Here is a 24,074-nt window from a genome sequence, read left to right on the forward strand (position 1 = left end):
TTAGTCAACAACACAAACATAAGCAGAATCTGGGTACTTCTTTACCTCTCTGGTAATTGCCAAGGAAAGAAAGCATATAAGGAACAAGTAAGTAATGACCTCAATTTAAAGAACAAATTAGAGACTTAAGATTTCGCTATTTAGGAAATTATTTTAGATATATTAACAAATGACAGTCAAAATAATGAAATAAGAATGGAGTAACATCACTTTACCTCTATCCATCTCCCTCTCACAAGATAAACTTGTTTAAAATAAAATTTCTGCCCTGGCCAGTATGGCTCAGTTTTCCTGGACACTGGGAGGTTGCTGTTTCAATTCCTGGTCAAGGGCACATGCCCAGGTTGGTGGCTTAATCCCCTGTAGGGGGCATGCAGGAGGAGGCCAATCAGTGTTTCATCTCACACTAATGTCTCTCTCTCTCTCTCTCTCTCTCTCTCTCCCTTTCCTCTCTCTCTAAAAATCAATAAACTATTTTTAAAAATAAAAATAAAATTTCTATCATCTACTCAGAGATCACTGCAGGTCTATAAGAACTAGAGATTTCATATTTTGCTCTATTCCCATTTTTCCATATTTGGGGGACTAATTAAATCATAACACTTCAGAAATAGCAGAGTTCTATGGAGCCTGGACTAGAGCTAGACAGCTCAGACGTGAAGCACGAATTCATGTGCAATTAACAGAAAGCATTACCTTCCCACCCTTGTGGACTATGCTGAAGCAACCTTACCTCTGAGCCCTGCTGAGCCCATTCGTGCCTTCTCTTGTTGGTACAGATCTCTCTGCTGCTGGGTGAGTGTCAAAGTCTGCCCTTTGCTGTGGTATGTAGTACAATACTTGTTCACCTGTTCATAAGCACCCTTCATAAAACAAATTTCTGGTCCATCCTAAAGAAAAAACAAAAAACTGATCAAATAAATTCAAATTAATTTCAACATGTACATATCTGTCATTGGAGTCCAGAAGCAAGTAGCATTCATTTATTGTAACTCCCAGGGTAACTACTCAAGCCTAAGGCTTTGAGTGGTACTTGAACTCTGAAGATTAAAAAGTTCATATGTGGATGGAATACTATACAGCTATAAGAAAGATCTCTTATCCTTTGAGATAACATGGAGGGACCTGGAGAGTATTAATGCTAAGTGAAATAAGCCAATCAGAGAAAGACAAATATCACATGATCTCACTTATTTGTGGAATCTAATGAATAAAATAAGATAATGAACAAAACGGACCCAGAGACATAGAAGTAGGGTACGGACTGAAAACCCTCAGAAGAGGGGCAGCAGAGGGAGGGAAGAGATAAACCAAATAATTATATGCATATATACATAACCAATGGACATAGATAACGGTGCGGGGGGAGGGGGAGGGGGAGCGGTATCGGGAGGAGGGTGTCAATGGGGTAAAGAGAAGAAACATCTGTAACAAAAATAAAAGAGAGGGAGGGAGGGAGGGAGAGAGGAGGGAGGAAGGGAGGGAGGGGGGAGGGAGGGAGGGAGGAAAATTTTTTTTAAAAGTTCGTATGTGGGAGTTTTCTACATTCTCTAAAGAAAACAGCATCTGCCCGGCTGGTGTGGCTCAGTGGTTGAGTGTCCACGCGTGCACCAAGAGGTCACCGGTTCAATTCCCAGTCAGGGTACATGCCCAGGTTGTGGACTTGATCCCCAGTGGGGGGCATGCAGGAGGCGGCCAATCAGTATTCTCTCTCATGGATGTTTCCATCTCTCTTTCCCTCTCCCTTCTTCTCTCTCTAAAAATCAATAAAGAAAAGAAAACAGCATCTACTCCCTACCCTCACCCCTATACATTGAAGGTATTGCTACACTACGCCCCAGATTAGGCACTCCAGGATTTGGGGAGATGCTCACAATTTAACAGGAATAAGAAAGAGATCTAACATCAGCCCAAGCAATGGTTCAGGCTTTCTATTGGCTGTTATTATATGTATATATGTGATCTTGTTTAATTCTCACAACCACCTTATAATTATGGGTATTACCAAACTTTTTCTTCTATTTTTCATCATAGTAAGGTAATGTACAAAAGCTGACAATGAAAAACTGCAGTCCGCTGCCCAAATCTTCTCACCTCTAGTCCTACCCTAAAAAGGCCAGTCAAGTTTAACTCTACAGATGTTTTCCTTGGTATTTATCTCCATGTTTTAAATGTGTTTATACTATTACTTTTGTGCTAATCAACCTTATACATTGTCTTTTGTGACAGGTGACAGTCTGGCCACCCCTACTACCTATTCCTCCTCTACAAATGGTTATAATATAGTTAAAGTAAAATCTGTCAGTATTCTGTCTACTTAATGACTTTTCGCTGTTAAGCGAAGTGGTAGTCATTAGGACAGTTTATACACATCCCAGTTCTCCATGCAGGCACTTGGTAGAAATGTATTTCCCTACCCCTCTCTCACTTTGAAGTCAGGTATCCCTTGCTTTGACCAACAAATATGAGCAATACCTGTATGTAAATTTAAGAACCAGTGCATAATGTGCTCTTCCTCTGCCCGTTTTATGGTGTGTGCTCACATTGAGACAGAGCTTCCATCTGCCAGAGTCCCCAAGTAACTAGTGAACAGATATTAGAGTGTAGGGAGGCAGCAGGAAGGCATGATGTTTCCATGGCCTATATAAATCGAATATGTTTATTCTCCTGTTCAAGTTTTATCTTTTAGAAAATTAGTAACTGCATCTTTTAAAAATTTGCTTAGTTTTCTTTATACCTATTACTAATTATTCCAGAGCTCTTTCATGTAATATAAAGCCCTGCTAAATGATATTTTTCACATGCTCAAATGAGAAGGTAAATTATTATTCCCATATTATTATTGAAGACCTTCCTCCTTGAGTCTTGTTCTCCTTTCCTTTTCTAGTTTGAGTTGGCTAATTTCTAGGCCTGCAGCATGAATGGATGCATCCAGGAACTTCTCTTCACCTCTATCCTGGGGATTCTTTTCACCCCTGTCCTGGTTAGACCTCACTGTGTGCTCTGTCTTTTCTTTAGTCTATTGTCTTATCTTGGAATAACATATCCACAAGTATCTTTCTAAGAAAAGATGTATGGCATATCCATTTTGAGATCTGGAAAGTCTGAAAACATTTTTATTCCATCCCTACATTTCTAAGTTCATCTAGGAATAAATTTCCTCTTAATTTGAAGGCTTTCCTCTATTATCTTCCAGCCTCCACTATCCAGTGTTGCATTTGAAGTCCAAAAAAGCTACTTTAATTCCTAAACCTTTATATATGATCACCCTCCCACCCCAATACCTCTGGAAGCTTTTAGAATTCTCCCTAAGAATCCTCAAATTTCTTGATTATGGTCCTTGTGTTTACTCCTAATGAGAAGAGACTGTTCCAAGATGTGACTGCTGCCTGACTCAAGAGCTGGACCTGGACCAGAAGGGAGATTGCTTCCTGCAAACCCCACTTAGAGACTGACTGATCATAATCCATGTTCATTCTGACATAAACCAGTAACCCTTTATGCCTCCCACTACATGCTGGTTCCTGTAACAGGCCATTATCCTGGCCTGGTCAAGCATGCAAAGTAACTTCCCGTACCTGGTAGCATTCACATACTAGTACCCATAATTAATCCCTTCCTTTACCCTATATTTCTTTAGCACCTGCCAAAATTGTATCTTCCACCAGCCAAAGAGCCACCTCCTATGTAAGTTGTCCTTAAAAAACTCCATTAATTACCAGACTGCAGTGGCCAGCCTGTTTCTAAGGTCTGTACAGGCCCTCTGCTTATGAAGGAAGATTTTCAGTCTCAGGATTTTTTTCTGGGTCTGTATGTAGAATCTCCTCCCCAGATGATAGGCAATTTTATTCTAGAAGCTGAAGTCTTTCCTCTGGAAAATTTTCTGGTGTTATTTGATAAAATCTTCCCATTTTGTGTTCATTCTTCCTGTTGACTACTATCAGGTGGATGTTAGATTCTCCTATATTTATTTTCTGACTTTTATATCGTATCTTTTATTTTGTCCACCTCTTTGACTTTCTGTTTTACTTTCTGATAGGCTCCTTAGCTTTATTTGAAAAACTTTCTATTTAAAGCATTTTGTCATTTTTTATGGTCTTTGAAAATTTACTTCAAGATCTGGCATTATCTTTGTTTCTCTGAGACCTCTTTCTCTGCTGGTTTGGTTATCTTCATACTTAAGACTTTCCCCAAATATCTAACAGTCCTTTACTGTCCACTTACATTTAAGACTGAAGCAATTGCCCTGGCTGGTCTGGCTCAGGGGTTAGAGGGTTGGCCTGCAGACTGAAGGGTCAAGGGTTCGATTGCTGGTCAAGGGCATGTACCTGGGTTTCAGGTTCGATCCCTGGCCCCAGTTGGAGCATGTATGGGAGGCAACCAATGTGTTTCTCAATATGTCTCTCTCACATTAATGTTTCTTTCTCTCTCTCTCTCCCTACCCCTGTAACCGCCTCCCCTTCTCCCTCCCACTCTCTCTAAAAATCAATGGAAAAAATATTCTAGGTGAAGATTGGGAAAAAAAAAAAAAAAAGAACTGACTGAAGCAATTAAATGTCTAGAAGCTCCATGGGCACTGAATGGCAGGCTTATTAACCTGAGGGAATCCCCCTAGTAACAGTCAGCTTCTCTAACTTTTCAGTCTTCAGACTTAGAATGAGAGAGATACCTCCAAGAAAGTAGAGTTAGGGCCTAGAGGCTTAACCTTGAGGACAATGACTTGACCTTAATCACTCTATTTTCAGTCTTAAAGCAATCTAATTCTACCCTCAGGTCTTGTCCCCTAGATGAGATTTCTGATCTTCTATAAGGCTAATGGTATGACATTAGGGAGCTGGGTGAAGGGGATCAAAGGAGGAAATGGAGAACATCCATAATACTCTCAAAAATAAAAATAAATTTTAAAAAAAAGGAGAACAAATAAAATAAAATAAAATAAAAAACAAAAAAGGTACCTGGAAGAGTTCTATTGGTTCCTTACTCAGAATTTCAACCTGGTATCTCCTGTTTTAGCCTTAAACCTTAGTCTCTGCCTTCAAAGATACCTGGTAACCCTGAGGTTGATCCACACTCTTTCTTTTTTAATTTATATCTTTTATCCATTGATTGTTGTTTTGGCAGGTTTCAGGGAGAGAGTAATGTATATTGTCATGTTCAAATAAAAGTCTTCTATACAAAGGGCCAAGAGACATATGAAGAAATGCTCAACATCACTAATCATCAGAGAGATGCAAATTAAAACAACAATGAGGTATCACCTCACACCTGTCAGAATGGCCGCCATCAACAAATCATCAAACAAGTGTTGGCGAGGGTGTGGAGAAAAGGGGACTCTAATACACTGCTGGTGGGAATGCAGACTGGTGCAGCCGCTATGGAAAACAATATGGTGCTACCTCAAAAAATTAAATATTGAACTTCCATTTGACCCAGTGATCCCACTGCTGGGAATATACCCTAGGAAGCCTGAAACACCAAGCAGGAAGAATATATGTACCCCCATGTTCATAGCAGCACTATTTACAATAGCTAAGATCTGGAAACAGCCCAAGTGTCCACCAGTAGACGAATGGATCAAAAAGCTGTGGTACATATACACAATGGAATACTATGCAGCGGTAAGAAAGAAAGATCTCTTATCCTTTGAGACGACATGGAGGGACCTGGAAAGTATTATCCTAAGTGAAAGAAGCCAAGCAGAGAAGGACAAATACCACATGATCTCACTTATATACGGAATATAATGAACATAACAGTCTGAGGAATACAGTAGACCCAGACACATGGAAGTGGGGCACAGACTGACATCCCTCAGAAGAGGGGATGGGGGGTGGGGGGGTGGGAAGGGATAAACCACAGAACTTATATGCATGTATGCATGACCAATGGACATGGACAACTAAGCCGGGGACAGGGTAGAGGGAGGGTGGGGTGGGGGGTGCCAATGGGGTAAAAAGGTAAAATATCTGTAACAAAAAAATAAATAAATAAAAATTTCAAAAAAAAATAAAAAAATAAACAAATAAAAGTCTTCTAAAAACAAACTATTTGAGCCACTGAGGTTGTTTTTAAATTGGTAACGTTACCTTTTCTATGCCAGGCTGACCACTTCTAGATCCTGAGTCAAGTCAATGGGTTTGGATTTTGTTAGTTACATTGGTTGGTTTTGTTTTGTTAAGAGAAACTCTTCAAGTTAGCATATAGGAAGAATAATCACCCAAATTTATATCCTGCAACTCACTATCGCCCACTTCCACAACTGAGAAGAGTCATTGTACAACGTCCAATGTATAACCTGGATGAGGTTGGACTAAAAACTGCTGAAGTTAAATCATTAAACTTTACATGAGCCACATTATTTTGAAGTACTGTGTGATAATATATAAAATGTTAAAAAAAAGAGACCTTCCAAATAAACTCATTTATATATTCTTGCTATATAACTATAAAGTCAAGGGACATCAGGTGAAAATTATCTCACTCAAATGCAAATTTTGACAGCTTTATGTTATAAGGTTTAAAATATCAGGCATGCCCTGGCCAGTTTGGTTCGGCAGTTGGAACACTGGCCCAAAGACCAAAGTGCCGCAGTTTTGATTCCTAGTCAAGGGCATGTATCTGGGTTGCAGGTCCGATCCTTGGCCCTGGAAGGGGTTGTGCAGGAGGCAACCAATCAATGTGTCTCTCTCACACTGATGCTTCTCTCTCTCTCCCCCTCCCTCCCTCCCTTCCACTCTATCTAAAAATGAATGGAAAAATATCCTCGGGTGAGGATTAAACAAAAAAATATATATGTATATATAAAATATCAGGCATTTTATTTTTATAGTTTTCTTTCCAAATATCTCACTTCCCAAGAGTTTACAAAAGTACCTCTAAAGATTAGAAATCTTTTTGTTCCCTTATGTATAGAATTCCTGGCAGACTTTACAAATTCATGGTTAGCCAACTTGGCCTTTCTTTTAAAACCAGCACACTTCCTACTTATTATGGGTGACAGGAAACCCTCTCACTCATTCTTATCTACAGAGGTATAATTGGTTTCAAAATGTTTGTTCACAGGTGAAAACACATAGCCAATTAATTCCTAATAAAAGAAATGTAGAAAAACAAATATATATTTTTAAGGGCAATGTAAGTTTAAGCATCAAGCTGGTAAATTGCAACTGTGAGTGATATAACTCTACAATATAGAAAACTATGAACTCTTACTACATCAACTATGTAAAAATTTCTAAAGCACCCAGGCACAAGGTAGTAGCTTGAAATATCAGTACATGTTATTTTGCCAGTTTGTAAGCTGGATCAACTAACATAAATTATACCCATTTAATCCACAAAATAATGTGGTTTTGTTTGTTCTGAAGACAAGACATTCCCTCACTGAAAGAGCACAGATAAACAGCAGTCAGCAGAGACCCATAATAGTCTATCATCAAAGACAAAATATATGTTGAAACAATGTGATGTCATAAGCTATAGGAAACTGAGACCAGGCTCCAACTCACTTAAGTTGTTTGCTCACACAGCAAAATTGGATATATCTATACATGAAGTCAGAGAATGCAAAAATAACAAGGGACAAATATACTATGAATTATGCATATTTTAAAGCAAAAGGCCTTTGTCACGTTTAATGATTATTTAAATCTAAAGGAAGAAGATAAATGAAAAATAATCATCTACATTAAATAAGATATAAGTATCCTTTAAATAGAAAATGGAAAGATAGATACCTGCTGTGTTCTGTGTACACACTTAACAGCCATCCACTTTTGCTCAGAGCTAAAAGGATATTCAGCTTTTCTGATATAGTCCTGTTGAACTCCATCAAGGCCCATCTATATGGCACAAAATGAAAGTTAATTCTCACTAATATGTGACTATTTTTTCCTTTAACAAAGAACAAAGGTCATAACTTGTAACTTGTAGCTAGGCTAGCTGAATTATTTTTCAAATAATGGTGATAAAAGAGCAGTACCCCATCTATATATACTGTATTTCTCTGAACAGCAGCATACATATTCAACATAAAAGCCTGGGTGTTTAGATACCTAAACTGTATAAAGACTAAGTCTTCAACAATGATTATATTAAAATCTTTACTGACTCCAATTCTAGAAGAAAGCAGAATACTACTAAAGGTACCCAACCAAAATGAGCATTTACTTTTATAATGAATAGAAATTTCAGATTCAATTCTTGATGCCTAAGGGATTCAACTTGTCTGCTGCTACCATCCTACTCTCTTACACTCTCATCCTGCCACTTGATATTCTGACTACTACCAATGTCATGTAGCTGCTCTCCCTACCAATACCCTGTTGTATTTTCCTCCAAATAGTCAAAAATACTTTCTAAACTACTCAAAAACTTAGTTTATTGCTTTTTGTTGACATTTTGTTGTCTGTTGAAACATGTTGATACTCTTCTTCGTGGCTTTTAAAGGTCCTCCAGAAACTGACCTTAGAGCCCATTTAACAATCCCCCTAGGTTACTCAAACTCCTTCCATTTCATCCAGGTTAACCAATTCAAAAGCCACAATCCATTCTATGCTTATTCCTCTATGCTTTTATTCCTGCACTTCTCTAGCTTAACTACTATCTTAACCCTTCTTATCCTTCAAGGACCAGGTCCCAAGTCTAAACTGGCACTGTTCTTATGTGTGGTTCAGTGTTTTAGGACTTAACTGTCCACTATCTTGGTCAGCTTTTTATTTGTTCTAAGCACATCAGTGTTAATGTCCTACTAAAAATGTGAGCCCCCCCTCCCCCCAATAAGGAACTAGATTCAGATTCTTTATCTCTCAAAGAGATAAAGTTAAGTAAAGCACAGTAAACCTGATTAACTGATTCAACTTAAAAAAAAAAAATTCAACATTTGAATATCTTTTATAAAGCTATATTATGATATTTTAGGTATAAGGAGAACAAATGATAATTAATGGTACTGTCTGTTAAGGAAACATATATATTCTAAAAATATCAATTTTATTTTCTTAAATGTTATAATAACCAACATTTCAATATTGAATCTCAATTCAAGCAACCTCATTTAGAGGCATATTCTGTTTCACAAAAGTCTCAAAGTTTTCTAAGACTTCTCTTAAAAGTGGAAATTTTATTTTTGTTTGGGAGTGACAGATTAGACTTTTAGGTTTCTCATTTAATCAAATGTAGGACTTAGGAGAAGGGATCAATTGAAATAGATAAAAGGGTCATTGAGGAAAATACCCCATCTCCCTAACACAAATTCCAACTCTGGGTTCATTTTAAGAGTAATAATGAAGGGAAATGGAAGATTGGATGTCCTTAATATCTTTACATGGAAATACTGAAGTGTCTTTTACACATTTGAAAGTTAGTATTTATCGGCAATAACATACATAAAGTTTTTCACACAAAACTCTAAATAGTATAGACAACAGAAACATTTCTTCATTAGAAGAAACTATCACTGGCCATTACTTTTTTTTTTTTTTTTTTTTTTGCATATAAGGCATAAAGTTATACTGAGAAAGCTCTATGCTCTGTATTTCCAAGACTAAAACTGGTTTCCAAAAGGCAGTAAAAACAACATACCTAAAACCAGTAATACTGAAATTGATGGCCTCACATTCTCTTGTAAGGGTGATATTTTATGTGTCAAAGAAGAGAGATTAGGCACATACCTTCATTGCAAGAGCAATTAAGGCTCCTTCTGTTGGCTTCCCCATTAGAGTGTTGTTTCTAATTACAGCATCATTGCACACACAGCCCGCCTAAGAGAAACACACATAAACTATGAAACCATCACTATGTCCTAAGTCATTATGAAGAAAGTCACCTACTTAGAAAATAAATGTTTACCTCAACAATTCTACTAACAGCTGGGTTACAGAATCCATGAACCACATCACCATCAACAATCACTTCTCCAAATGGATTATAGCCAACTCCAGTAACCTAAGGAAAATAAAGTAGGGTCAAGAGTGTAACAGGTAGTGACATTACTTAAGAAAACCATAATCTAGCCCTGGCCTGTTTGGCTCAGTGGTTAGAACACTGGCCCTCAGACTGAAGGGTCGAGGGTTCCATTCCTGGTCAAGGACACGTATCTGGGCTACAGGTTCGATCCCTGGCTCAGGTCAGGATTGTGCGGGAGGCAACCAGTCAATGTGGCTCTCTCACATTGATGTTCCTCTATCTCTTTCCCCACTCCTTCTCTTTCACTCTATCTAAAAATTAATGGAGAAGGAAAAATATCCTCAGGTGAGGATTACCAGAAAAAAAAGAAAAGAAAACCAAAATTCTATGATGAGTTACTCATTTCATTTTATACATTATGACACTGTTAGCATGTATACATAAAAAAGCATTTAAATTTGTCTAAAAGAACATTTAATAATTAAAGGAATATAAATTCTAATTTTTGCCACAATGATAAACCTTTAGTTAATTATACTAATAATTAAGTATAATTAATAATTACAATTATGTACTTATATCAAAAGTAGAAACATAATTGTTAATATAATTAATATAATCTTTTGTTTCCACCTTCAATATACTATAACATATATATAAACCATGAAAATCTCTATACATAAGTGAGTTTAAATGTATAAAACATTATATTATTAACATATGATATGCAAACGATTCAAGTCCATTACCACAAACTTGTGATATAGACAAAGGCAGAATTCTTCTTGCAAATATGCAGGCTCAGAGACATTAAGTGATTTATTCTGGCACTTACAAGCTACTTTAATAGTATATTAACACCAGTTTTAAAAATCAGAGGTTGAGACAAGCCATATACTTATTCCATATGGCTAGAACAAACTAAGCCAAACAAAAGTTAAATTTCACAACAAAAATAAGACAATTTAGCTCTGGCCAGTTTGGCTCAGCAGTTGAGCGTCAGCCTGCACACCAGAGAGTCCGGGGTTCGGTTCCCAATAGAGGCAAGTACCACAAAAAAAAAAAAAAGACAATTTAGAGAGAAATTAACAAATGGTTAATGCTTGACATACAGAATTATGCGCTTAAAACAAGAGAAACTTAAATCCTCTACCTTCCATACCTGGGCCATATAAGCACATGTAATCCCAATGACCTGAGTCATCTAGAAAAGGTACACTCAACAACATAGCATTGGATATCCTTAACCAAATCTAACACCCTAAATATTAACAGTTTCATTTTAAGGCCTATGGAATTAAATAAACCTAAGTACAAGTTCTGTCTATTTGTCTAATACTTTGCTCAGTAAATTGGCTCTAAATACATTTTAAAATATTATACCCATAATAAGTAGTGTTAATGAACATTCCAACCAGAAATCCTGCCAAGAGTAAGTGAAACTGCAACTTGTCCTCATCCAGCTTCAAAATTAACCAATACACATACCCTGATATGCACTTAAAAGACTGCCAATATATAATTTCTAATATGAAGTAATTCATCCATTCATTTATTCTTTCAACAAGTATTAACTGCTATTAGTCAGGCCCTGTGCTGGGCAACAGAGTTCTTACATTTTCACAACTTATAGTATAATGGAAAGAGGGAAAGAAAATTTGACCTGGACTAAGGACTAAAAGGTATTAAGTTTTATAAAAAACACCAAACATAGGCCATTTCTGCTGGTCAGCTTTTCTGAGAAAGTGGAGTTGGAACCAAGGTACAAAAGATGAAGAGGTTAGCAGTGAAAACAGCAGCAAAGGTCCTGATGTAGCAATAATTTTGTCTCACTGAAATAACCATTAAAGCAGTATGTTTGGTGCACAGAAAGCAAAAGGAAAAAATAAGGCTGAAGAAGGAAATAATGGACATTAACATGGAGGGCCTTACGAGGCCACACTTCAGGATCTTGGTCACAATGAAAAGTAACTCAAGCATCTTAATTTAGGGAATGACATACTCTAAATCTGGTTCTAAAAGATTCCTGAAGCTGCACACAGAGCGAGGACATCAAGAGTTCAGGATGTAGAGGTGATTAAAAGAGAAGTGTCAATCAGGACTCAAAGTTTCTGAACTACACCACTGGAGTGAGATCAAGACATGATAGAATCACATGGGAAGGAGAAAGTTCTGCTGCTGACTAATGTATAGTCATTTTGAAGGTAAGATACTAGTCAAGATAGTTAAACACCAAGTTTCTTAACAAAGAAATATTGTTGTTAAAAGAATCTATCAGTACCTCAGCATGCAGACCATCTGAAGTAAATATGTGAGTAACAGTCATTTCATTCTTCGTCAGTGTTCCAGTTTTATCTGAGCAAATGACATTACAGCAGCCTAAAGAATAAACCATTACAGGTCACCAAAAGTCAAGGAGAAATACAAGTTCACACTGATAACAAAGCAAAGACTGTGGAAGCCTGTCCTACTTGTTCTGAATTCTGTACAAATCAATTTCAATGATAATTTTAGCCTGTCTGCTTCATTGTAAGGTAGTTTCTGAAATTAAAATTAGATATTGATAAATGTTGACTTTTTCTTATATATTTACAGTTGAATTTCTTCCAAGTTACTCGATATTAGCTTTATATAATAATTTTATATAATACATTTTCTAGAAAGTTTTAAGGATACCTAAATATAAATCCATATAATTTTTTATAAACCCATATAATTTTTTAAATCACTATTTTAAGGTATTTTACCTTCTCAATAATAAAATGCAAACTAGAAATTAAACTCAACAATTTTAGATTCCTAAATTTAAAAAAAAAATAAGTTTCATAGCATACAAAGTTATTGCAGTTTTCATATCACATATAACGTTGTATTATAGCAATGTAACTTATATATTTACTGTTCTTATCAGTGAATTCTACTTAAGTATGACATTTTAAAATCTATAATTATCAATTATCTTTCTTGAGTTGTCAAAAAAAATCTACTCAAGGTTTCATGTTATATGGATTTTTTAAAGCATGATTTAAAAACCAGAACATTCCATGATACAGAAAAATTTCTCTTAAAGTCACCATCCTGAGTGACATGCATTTTTAATTACTTTTTTGGTTGTTAAAACAATACTCACATTACCATAAGCCAAACACCACAATGCAAATCTCTAAGACAAAAATTGTGAATTAACACATCATAGCATAAGTAGGCTTTTTCCAGAGACTTACCCAGAGTTTCAACTATAGGCAGTTTTTTCACAATGGCCCTTTTCTTCACCATTCTCATAACACCAAGGGCTAGAGTCACTGTGACCACAATGGGAAGACCTTCAGGAATTGCTGCTACAGCCAAGCTGTAACCAATGTTTACATAGTATTAAAGTTTAAGTTAAATAGTAACCACAGCAATAATTTCTGTTACTTAAAAAATGCAAAATTAATACTGTCAATACCCAAAAATGGCCTCACAAGAAAGGGAAAGTTAACATTTACCAGACATCTACTAGTCGTCAGGTTAAGCAGTGGTTAAAGAATATAGGTTCTAACATCAGATTGCTTAGATTTGTACCCCTAGTTTCTCCACTTTTAACCTGTGTGATCCTGAGCTATTACTCTACCTTTGTAGTTTAGTTTCCTTATCTACAAATATAGATAACAATAACAGATTCACACAAAACTTGTACATGAATGTTCATAGCAGCACTATTCACAACAGACAAAGGGTGGAAAGAGCCCAAATGTCCAACAACTGATGAATGGGAGATTGTGGTATATCCATATAATAAAGTATTATTCACCCATAGGATGGAGTATTATGCATCCATAAAAAGGAATGAAGTACTGATACATGCTCACCATGTATTAACCTTGAAACATCAAGTTACGTGAAAGAAGTCAGAGACAAAAGGACATAGATGATTCCATTTATATGAAATACCAAGAATCAGCAAATCCATAAAGATAGAAAGCAGTTTAGTGGTTGTCAAGGGCTAGAGAGACAAAACAATGAGAATGATTGCTTAATGAACACAGAGTTTTTCTGGGGGGTGATGAAAAAGTTCTGACACAGTGGTGATGATTATAAAACATTATGAATGCACTTAACTGCATTGTATATTTTTAAAATAAGTAAATTTTAGGGGATGTATTATTTTATCATAAAAAATTTCATTTCTTTACCATTTCTCTTGTGATATAAAAAATAATCTCTATTTCTACCCTATTTCAAGTATTATCTCTTGGCTCGAAACAAATAAGGACATGTGCATTTCTATTCTTCATTCTAACACTGTTCCTTTCTCTACTTCTACTTCCCAATTTCTATACTTACTTTTTTTTACATGATCTAACTTGGTATCATTAAGTATTCTGTTCTATAACCATAATTAACTTTTTCAAGTTAAAGGTTGATTCAAATAACATTTACAATACCACTGCCTAAACAGTGAATAACATTTACAATACCACTGCCTGGAGTCAAGAACTGTGTGCCATCATTAATGCTTCCTTCTCTCTTTTGAACTATTCCAAGTTCAAATAGAATCCTCTTTTCCTATGCTCTCATTAACCTTCACTGTATAAGGAAAATTGGGCATCATCATTGACAGTCTAGAACCAATGGACCCTTCCATGCTTTCCTATTGAAGTCATTTTATAAGTAATTTGCAGAGGAATAAAATGAATAGTGAAAATTTTCACTTGAATTTTAACTATATTTCCAAGTTTGAAGGTATATATTCTCTGAAATGGACAATGTCCTTTAGATGCAACTAACTGCTCATTAACGGTCATGAATGACTGTGAAAAATATTCACCTTATAAATAGTGATTTCAAATTTAAAAAATATTTCTAATAAGTTATAGGTTTATCAATTCTGGTTCTTTTTTTAATTTAATTTTATTTTTTAATCCTCACCCGAAGATATTTTTCTATTTGTCTTCAGATAGAGTGGGAGGGAGGGAGAGAGAAACATCGAAGTGAGAGGAACACATCCACTTGTTGCCTCCCGCAGGACCCAACTAGGGGCGGGGATGAACCACAACCGAGGTACATGCCCTTGACCAGAATCAAACCCGCGACTCATTGGTCCACGGGCCGACGCTCTAACGGCTGAGCCAAACTGGCCAGGGCTGGTTCCCTTTTTAAATGTTGTTTCTTCAAATGCAACACTTCTGAAAATGTTGGTTCATAACTTTGTTGAAAAGAGGATAGTCATCTTCTTTGTAACATATTACTAAACATTTTCATTTTAAGATTTATAAATACCAATTATAATGGTGAATCCAATGAAGTATTTCATTTCTATGCCATCTATTTCCTTTTTATCACCTTTATGTTCATAACAGCCTTCAGCATTTCTCCACTTATAAATGGTATGAAGTAAATGTTGGTAAACAAATATAAAAGATGAAAGGATACTGTCATACATTTTTTTTAACAAAAAGGGGTGCTCCAAGTTCTTGTTGCAAAACACTGCATGATAAATTCCTTGCATGACTAACAGGAAGAAAATACCCGTCCTTCCCTTTTTGTCCTTAAATATACAACATTCGCTCGTTAATTTAGGAGTTGGAGAAAATCTAGACTATCATCATCCAAGGACTCACAGTGTTGAAATTTCACTTATATAAATTAATTTCAGCCTCATCATTATAGCCTATACTGGTTATCTCTTTGCAGTTATCTTCTGGTTTGTCTAATAATTGTGATAATTTTTCTGTCAATTATTCGTTGCCATTATGGTAGAAAATGAAAAATTCTGTACTCTCAACTTTAATTAATGAAAAAAAAAAAAAAAAAAGTACAGAGACTGTATCTTCAGACTTCTTTTATACCTAAAGTGATGTAAATACTTTGGGCAATATAATAAGAAAATTAAAGGATAACAGAGCTTTGACGAATTACTCCATTATAAACATCAACTTATAAGCAACCCCATCATTCTGCTTTCTTATTGTTTTACTCATGTTTAGCACAGTTGGAAATAATTGTTAAAAGAATTGCTAGAATAAAGAAATAGAAAATGTTTCAATACATAGGAAAAATAAGGTCACTAAAGATCCTATAATGCATCTTAGATATATGGACCAATATATGGTCATTGCAAAATAGAGTGAGTTTTATTCTATTAAAGTTTTTTTAAATGTTTGTGCTTTCAAAGACCTTGAAGTAGAAATAATGATCATGATTTATCAACTTCACAAATAATTTAAACTGCTCAAAAAAAAAATTACTTTCAAAAGTTAAAAATCCGACCAATAGATAATATGCCAACACTTAGTATCTCAAACTCATGCCCTATTTTAAGTTTAATTTGTATTTAACCCAAGGACAGATTTAAGTCAAGATTTTCAAATTATATTTTTGCCACTTAGAGAAAAAAAATTATACTGCTTCACCATATCACAATTATCTTTTAACCTCTTATTCATCCTATGTATTCCTTGTAATCCACTCATCTTTTAATTCATTGACTTTTTTTGTTGTTGTTAATCTTAGAGGGACAGGGAGGAAGGGAAAAGAGGGAGAGGTAGAGAGAGGGAGGGAAGGAGTCTGAAAGGAGGGGAAGGTGGAAGGGGGGAGAGAGAGAGACCAATTTGTTGTTCTACTTTATGCATTGCACTGGTTGATTCTTGCATGTGCCCTGACCAGGACTCAAACCAGCAACTTGGGCTTATCGATCGAGAAGATACTCTAACCTACTGAGCTACCAGCCAGGGCCTTAAACCTTTACATTTTCTTCTAATTCTTGAACTGTAACTTCCTAGATTTATGTTCCTTAGATCCTCAGGTGAGTTCCACTCTCACTTATACCCCATACATCATTATCTTCCTTTCTTTTACCCTAGTTTTGCTGGAATTCATATAAGGATATGTAAGGGATAAATTTTCTGAGTACCTGATTATCTATTAATAATTAACTGGATTGTTTATTACAGGCTTAAAATCATCTTCCCCCATACTTTCATAGTACTGACCCACTGTATTCTATGGTAATTCAAAGTTGCTGTGGAGGAAAGATTCATAAAATCCTTTTCCCCTTCTATTGATTAAATCTCTAGGTTTGTTCCCTCTAGTGACCTGATAAAGGCAGTATGTCAACTATGTTGCTAAGCAACATCTCCTGACTGATAAACTATCTATCTATGGACTGGGAGAATTCTAATCATTTTACAGGAAGCCATAGGTTTGGGTTTCCTGATTGTAGTAACTCTTAACTAACTAGACATGTTTCTTGCAGGCACCCTGGAAAGTGTATGTTTCCAGAGATGTTGGTTCCTGTAGAATATGAAGCATTATAACCTAGAGTCCTGCACCCACGAAATCTTCCTATTTCCTTGTACCTAAACTGAACCGCTATACAATATGCTGCAACAACTCTCTCAGAAGAGGGATCCCTGAAGTTGCCCTGCTGTGTTCAGGGCACAGGTACCAGATGAGACCTATAAAACTCTTCTGAGTTGAAATGTCTAGTAGAGCCTAAAAAAGCCTTGTGATGGGAACTGCAGTTGCTAATTAGAAGTCTGATACCTGTCTAATTAGCCTTCCTTTGTAGATGACCTAACTTATTGTCTTTAGTTTCACAATGATGCATCTAGGTTGGAGTTTTTTCCATCTTGTCTGGCATTTAGAGAATCCTTCCAAACTATAAAGATTCACGTCTCGCTTCAGAGTGAGAAAACATTAATGTATCATTTCTTATATAATTTCTTCTTACCTCTTTTTGAGACTCCTATTAGATAGATATGGCAGTTAACTGGATTATTCTATTTGTTAGATATGGCAGTTAACTGGATTATTCTATTTGACACTTTTATCTCATTCTCTGTTCTGGACTTTTTATTCTAATTTTTGGGAGACCTCTTCAATTGTATATTACAGGCCTTAAATTGAAATTTTAATTTCAGCAATCATAATCTTAATTTCTAAAAGCTCTTGTTGTTCTGTATCCTTTTCTATGGCAATCTATCATGAATGCAATTTCTTCACAAATCTCTGAAAATAAAAATGCTGTTTATTTTTATTTTTTTTATATTTTTATATGATTTTATTAACTTATTTTTTTTAAGAGAGAGAAGAAGGGAAAGGGAGAAAGGGAAACATCAATCAGCTGCCTCCCACATGCTCCCTACTGGGGACTGGCCCACAACCCAGGCATGTGCCCCTACAGGGAAATCAACCAGTGACCTCTTGGTGCATAGGAAGACACTCAACCAACTAAGCCACACAAACCACAGCTTTCTTCCATTTCTTGAATTTTTTTTTATTTTCCACTAAAGTTGATTATCAGTTTCTATATTTAATCCTGCTAGCTTTTATTTGTCAATCCTTAACTGTCTACATATAAAAATGCAATAATGGGTTGATAATACAAGACATCTAGTATGGGTTTTCTCCACTGTCATATATGTTGGTTTTAATTTTCTTAGAGTTCATTTAATATATGAATTCTGAACTATTTAAGTAGAGATATTATACTCATATGCTCATATGATACCTTCACAGTCGAACATAAGCTATGCCTAGCAGAGAAATGAGAGGAGCAAAAGAGAATGCCATTTATAAACAAACCATTAGAACTTACCTTACACTAATAGTAAACATTTCCAGGATATCTTTTCCTAGTAACCAGCCAACCAACATGATGATACCTGGAACAGAATCAAATAGCTTTTTTTCTTTTTTATATAAAATGTCTTAGGCATAGAAGGGATAAAATAACATGTTGAGGGCAGTAAAATATTCCTTGATATTAAAGGGAAAGTATATCAGGAAATGATTACAAGATTTTACAAAAATCCATTAAGCAGGAGAGATTAAAGTTAACCCTGTGATGCACGCATGTAAACACGTACACACATTTTACCTTTTGTTGCCATTGTTAGCACCCATACCTTAAAGCAATAGTATCTGAGCGCTCCCAGTATAAAAAAAAACCAATACCAGTATTTTCATACAATGAAGGGGGAAAAGATCACATTTGACACATAGGTCTTCTATTTATTATCAACTTTGCAACAATAAACCCTAGAACTTTACTTTTCTTAACTCAATATCCAGACATTATATATTAACTTTGTAATACAAACAAAGAAGTATTTAGGACTTGGCTCAAATAGTGATGTATCTTACCTAAGACTGCATTAACATTCTTAAATTACTACTTTTATAGCATTTAAAAATAAAAAATTAATTAACATAAGTGAAACAACTAATTCCATATTCTCTGCTTTAACCTTTGTCTTTGAAAAGAAGGGGTGCAAAGGGTGCACTACTAATTTTATGAGAAAAAAAACATAATAAAGCAACTTCGAGACTGTGTTGTAAATCAATATAATATTTAAACAAGTTTATCTTCATCTTTCTAGAACTACAAAATAATGATCGAGATCGTGACCTTCTAAGATCCTATCCCAAATATTCTAACAAAAGAAATTATGTTCAATAAATTATACCATGCGTCGGCAAACTATATAATCTATGGGCCTCCTGTACATTTTTTATAAATAACATTTTCTGACATAGCCACACCTATTTGTTTATGTATTGTCTATGATTACTTCTGTGCCCACGGCAGAGTTCAGTATTTCTGAGAAGGGCTCTATGGATCTAAGGCTAAAATATTTGTTATCTGGCCCTTTACCAAAAAAAAAATCTACTAACTCCAGATTTTGATCTTGACTCTTACCATATTCTATATATTAGCTTAAAAGGAAAAATTATGTCCAATGCATTATGTAAAACCAAGTAATCATAAAGTTAAAAGATTTTTATCCCTAAGTCTGAAGTGGTTTCATGGTACAATGTTAATATAAATGGGAAAGATTTAATTATCTAAATGCCTTTCAATATATCAAATTCACTATATATCGTAGAAAATAGATATCAATAATCAAATGAAAGAAGCTATGAGAACAAACATATCAGTTAAACAAGAACAAAATATCTTCCCACCTTCTACTTTATGTTTACGATGAAAACAAATGTAATATAATTAGTATTTAAGGAATTATTTCTCTCAAAGTATACAGTAGAAATATTGCTTTAAAATGCATTATTGATTAAAAACATTAAGCTAACAAGAATAATTAAAGTTACATTATGGAGCCAGGCCAGTGTGGCTCAGTGGATTAAGCATTGTCCCATGGATTGAGAGGTCCCGGTTAGATTCCCAGTCAGGACATATGCCTGGGTTGCAGGCTCAATCCCCAGTAAGGGGCATATAAGAGGCAGCCAATCAATGTATCTCTCCCATCGATGTTTCTCTTTCCCATCAATGTTTCTCTCTCTCTCTAAAAAAACAATCAATAAAAATATATTTAAAATAACATTATGGAAAAATTAAAGGAGAAAAGATTCCAAGTTACTGCAAGTGTTTAATGTATGATAAAAATGTCATTTCTACTCAGTGAATTAAAGAATGGACTACAGAACTGATGGTCCTGGAATAATTAACTTTTCAGTAAAAAAGTTATAACTCTACCTCAAGTCCTTTACTGAAATAAATTCTAAATATAATAGTAAACTTAACTGTGAAAAAAACTAAAATAATAGAATCATATTTAAATAAATATATTTATAAACATAAATATTTTCCCAACATGGAGTTTGGAGAGCCCTTATGCATAGAACAAAGACGGAAACCATAGTACAGAGATTATCAACTGAAGGGTGCTATAAAAATCTCAGGGCAAGAGGGTGTAAGAGGATGTTTCAATTGCACATATCTCCCTCCTCTCTAAGTTTAATATGTAAAAATGTGTGTGTGTGTGTGTGTGTGTGTGTGTGTGTATAATTGGGGGAATATACTTAGAACACAAAAATAGAACTATGTCCTAATTATATAAAGATCTGTTACTAATCTAGGACTCAAGCCACAACAAAAGAAGGGACAAAGAAAGTTTGGCAGGTCCTAAAAGTAGACCAACACACATATGACAAAATGTTCAGTTACTTAATAATAAATTAATAAAATAATTAGAAGTCTTTTATTCCCTTGTTAATGACAACAAAGTTGACAAGAGTGCTAGAAGAGAGACACTGTTACCCTGCTGATGAAGGATACTATTTGGCAATATAAAACAAATGCCTTTAAAAACATGCGAAAAAATTTTAAATTACATGAATACTATTTGTTTTTAACCCAATAATTCTACTTTTAAGAATTTATTCTAAGGAAATGAAAGGTATTTACAATAAGATACCTGCACTGAAGAAACATTTACATAATTGGGAAAAAAAACCCTACAGAAATGTCTAAGAGATGCCTGATATATAGACACAAGGGTGGGCAAAAGTAGGTTTGCAGTTGTGAGTACACAAAGCAGAATTTATTCTTTTGAGTTAATAAAGCTATTGTGTTTTTTTTTAATGTTTTTTTTTATCCTCACCTGAGGACATTTTTCCATTTTTTTGTTCAGATAGAGTGATAGGGAGAGAGAGGAAGAGAGAGAGAGAGAAACATCGATGTGAAAGGGACACATCGAGTGGCTGCCACCCGCACGACCTACCAGGGCCGGGGACAAACTGCAACCGAGGTACATGCCCTTAGCGGGAACTGAACCCGGGTCTCTCTGGACCGCAGGCCAACGCTCTAACCGCTGAGCCAAACCGGCCAGGGCTAATAAAGCTATTGTAACAGTCATAACTTGCATGTCTTTCCATTTCTATACAAATAACTGTAAACCTACTATTGCCTATCCATATATATAAAATGTGTGCACACAATGGAATACTATACAACCTTTCCATTTGTTTTATATAAGCATCTATTTAATGACAAGTTGTTTATGACAGGATATGTGAAGTAAAAAAAAAAAGTAGTCCATAAAACAATACTATCAAATTTTGTTGAAGACAAGAAATACTGTTTACAAAAACTCTCTTTAATTATAGGAATTAAACAGAGTTCTGGTTTATCTTTGTAGAAAAGAACAATGCTGAGGGTTTTATCATTTTTTAAAAGTGGCTAAAATTTAGTTAATTAAATGAATAAATTTATGTATGTATGTATGTATTTAAACTTTCCCTTCATACTCCAAAAAAACAAAAATAACCACCTAAGTAAATATATGATGTATACATACTCACTCTTCTCTTACCTATTATACCAAAGGAATAAAAGGAAAGTTGTTTTCCTAAGAGGTCCATGCTCTTCTGCAGAGGGGTTTTCGGTGCCTTAACAAATTAGAAAAGAGGGTTACACAATTAGTTAAACTTAGTAAGATATTCTAGGTGCCAGGGACTCTGGTAAGTGCTTGACATAACTTTCCTTTGAGGTAAATATTACCCCCTTCACTGAAAAGACTGAGGCTTACACTTTAAAAAATCTGTTTATCTGCAAAGTTCCATGTTCCCTATGCCTCTCTTTAAGGAAAAATCTACTCTTCCAATCAACTTCTCCAGAACTTCATTACCATCAGCTGCCCCTCACCTTTCCCATCTTTCTCCTTTCTGTATCCACAAACATGTTTGTAACCCAAGTCTTTTTATCCTGTTGGCTCCCTGATCTGCTAATGCCCTTCTCTAGCGGTCTCTTCACTGCCAAACTTCTTAGAATGGTTTTCACACTGCATAAGGAATAATAGAGTCTTGGTAGGTTACCTGGGAAATCCAGATGATTTAGGGAGAATATGATATTTGTAGAATGCAAATTCTTTTTTAGATACACGAGAATATTTTAAATGAGAAAACTAATCTTCAAAATCCTTAAATAAGAATTTCTTCCGAATTATTTTACTTTGCAATCTTTTTTCCCATTACTTGGAATTATGTAAAGCTGGGGATTTTGGCAGAAGACATGTTCTGAGCTACAAATACACTATTTAGTAATCTTTAAAAGTAATATGATAGCTCTGGTCATTGTGGATCAGTTAGCTAGTTATAGTCCTGTGCACCAAGAGGTTGCCAGTTTAATTCCTGATCAAGGGCACCAAAATTTCATGCTCGAACTACAGTAGGGGGCATGAGAGAGGCTGCGACTGATGTTGCACTCTCACACTGATGTTTCTATCTCTCCTTCTCCCTTCCTCTCTTTTTTTTTTTAAAAAAGGAATATGATAAAGCTAATTTCTAAAAAAAATTAGCCCTATAAATAACTATAAACCTTTTTATCCTATGAACAATGAATAAGTATCAAAATGAGTTTAAGAATGTCAATTCAAGCCCTTTCAATTACAGGTTTTCCAATTATGTTTTTATGCATAGACAACTGAGTGATATTCTGAATAAAATTTTACTGTCAATAGTACATAAAATAATCTACCACTATTCTCTTTTGCACTACTTACAATAGAGAATGTTAGATTTGAAACTAATGTATCATTAACAAATGAAGTACTCACTTCTTCTGCTTGCATCATTTTAAAAACCTCTCCAAATTCAGAATTTTCTCCTGTTCCAATGACAATACCCTAAAGCGAAAAACAGGTAAATATATTTACATTCAGATGAAATCACCTCTCTCAACAACAAAAAACCACCTTCATTCCATTTCTCCAAAACCATGCCTATAGTAAAGATATCTGACATATATTCCAAGGTTCCCTTAATAAATTTACACCTTGATGTTACTATATATTATTAGTATTTACCCCTTGTGAAACAAACCTTAAAAACATTTCATTAAACTCTGACTCAATTCTGAAGTTCATGTTTTGTTTATATTAGTATTTCTGAAATTTGAATCTTATACTCAGTAGAGAGATTTAAAATAGAATATTTGTGTCCTCTCAAATGCTATTGAATGATGCCTTTTATATTTTGTGAAATATCAGAATCAGGAAACAAAATACTTGCAATCAATCAGGAGGTAAATGGTATGCAGTCAGAATATTATAGCCAGTACTACATCAACTAAGTTCAAATTTTATTTAACCAGTAATGAACATATCCATGAGCCACTGTTTCTATCTTTTTAAAAAAAGAGAAAGAACAGGTACTGAAGACTATGCCTTTAAAGGATCCATTATCTGGTAAACAGCAGAACTGTGGACAGATATATTATACCTCAGGGACACAGCTTCTCCTCAGCCTCACAAATAGGTAGCTGCCAAAGGATAGGTTCAATTTTGTTGTTTCTATCTCATATTTTGAAAAGACTCACATTAAATTAGCAAAAAAGAACTGAAAAAAGGGTTGAAAAAAAAGGAACAGCTATTTTCAAAACAAGA

The 24,074-nt window shown here is 35.0% G+C and overlaps 1 protein-coding gene across 3 annotated transcripts in view; it reads right to left on the minus strand.

Annotated features, from left to right (window-relative positions):
• Positions 1-24,074, minus strand: part of ATP2C1 (ATPase secretory pathway Ca2+ transporting 1) — a 122,779-nt gene that overhangs the window by 27,642 nt on the left and 71,063 nt on the right. For all 3 annotated transcript variants that reach the window (XM_036266598.1, XM_036266599.1, XM_036266600.1), the window contains exons 9-17: positions 23,247-23,315; positions 22,005-22,080; positions 18,488-18,554; positions 13,131-13,255; positions 12,188-12,285; positions 9,850-9,945; positions 9,672-9,761; positions 7,737-7,841; positions 734-890 (exon numbers count right to left, since the gene is read on the minus strand). In XM_036266598.1, the coding sequence (XP_036122491.1) occupies positions 734-890; positions 7,737-7,841; positions 9,672-9,761; positions 9,850-9,945; positions 12,188-12,285; positions 13,131-13,255; positions 18,488-18,554; positions 22,005-22,080; positions 23,247-23,315 (883 nt within the window). The remainder of the gene's footprint in view (positions 1-733; positions 891-7,736; positions 7,842-9,671; positions 9,762-9,849; positions 9,946-12,187; positions 12,286-13,130; positions 13,256-18,487; positions 18,555-22,004; positions 22,081-23,246; positions 23,316-24,074) is intronic.

This window comes from Molossus molossus, unplaced genomic scaffold (genome assembly GCF_014108415.1).
Source record: "Molossus molossus isolate mMolMol1 unplaced genomic scaffold, mMolMol1.p scaffold_m16_p_18, whole genome shotgun sequence".
In the NCBI taxonomy this organism is placed as follows: domain Eukaryota; kingdom Metazoa; phylum Chordata; class Mammalia; order Chiroptera; family Molossidae; genus Molossus; species Molossus molossus.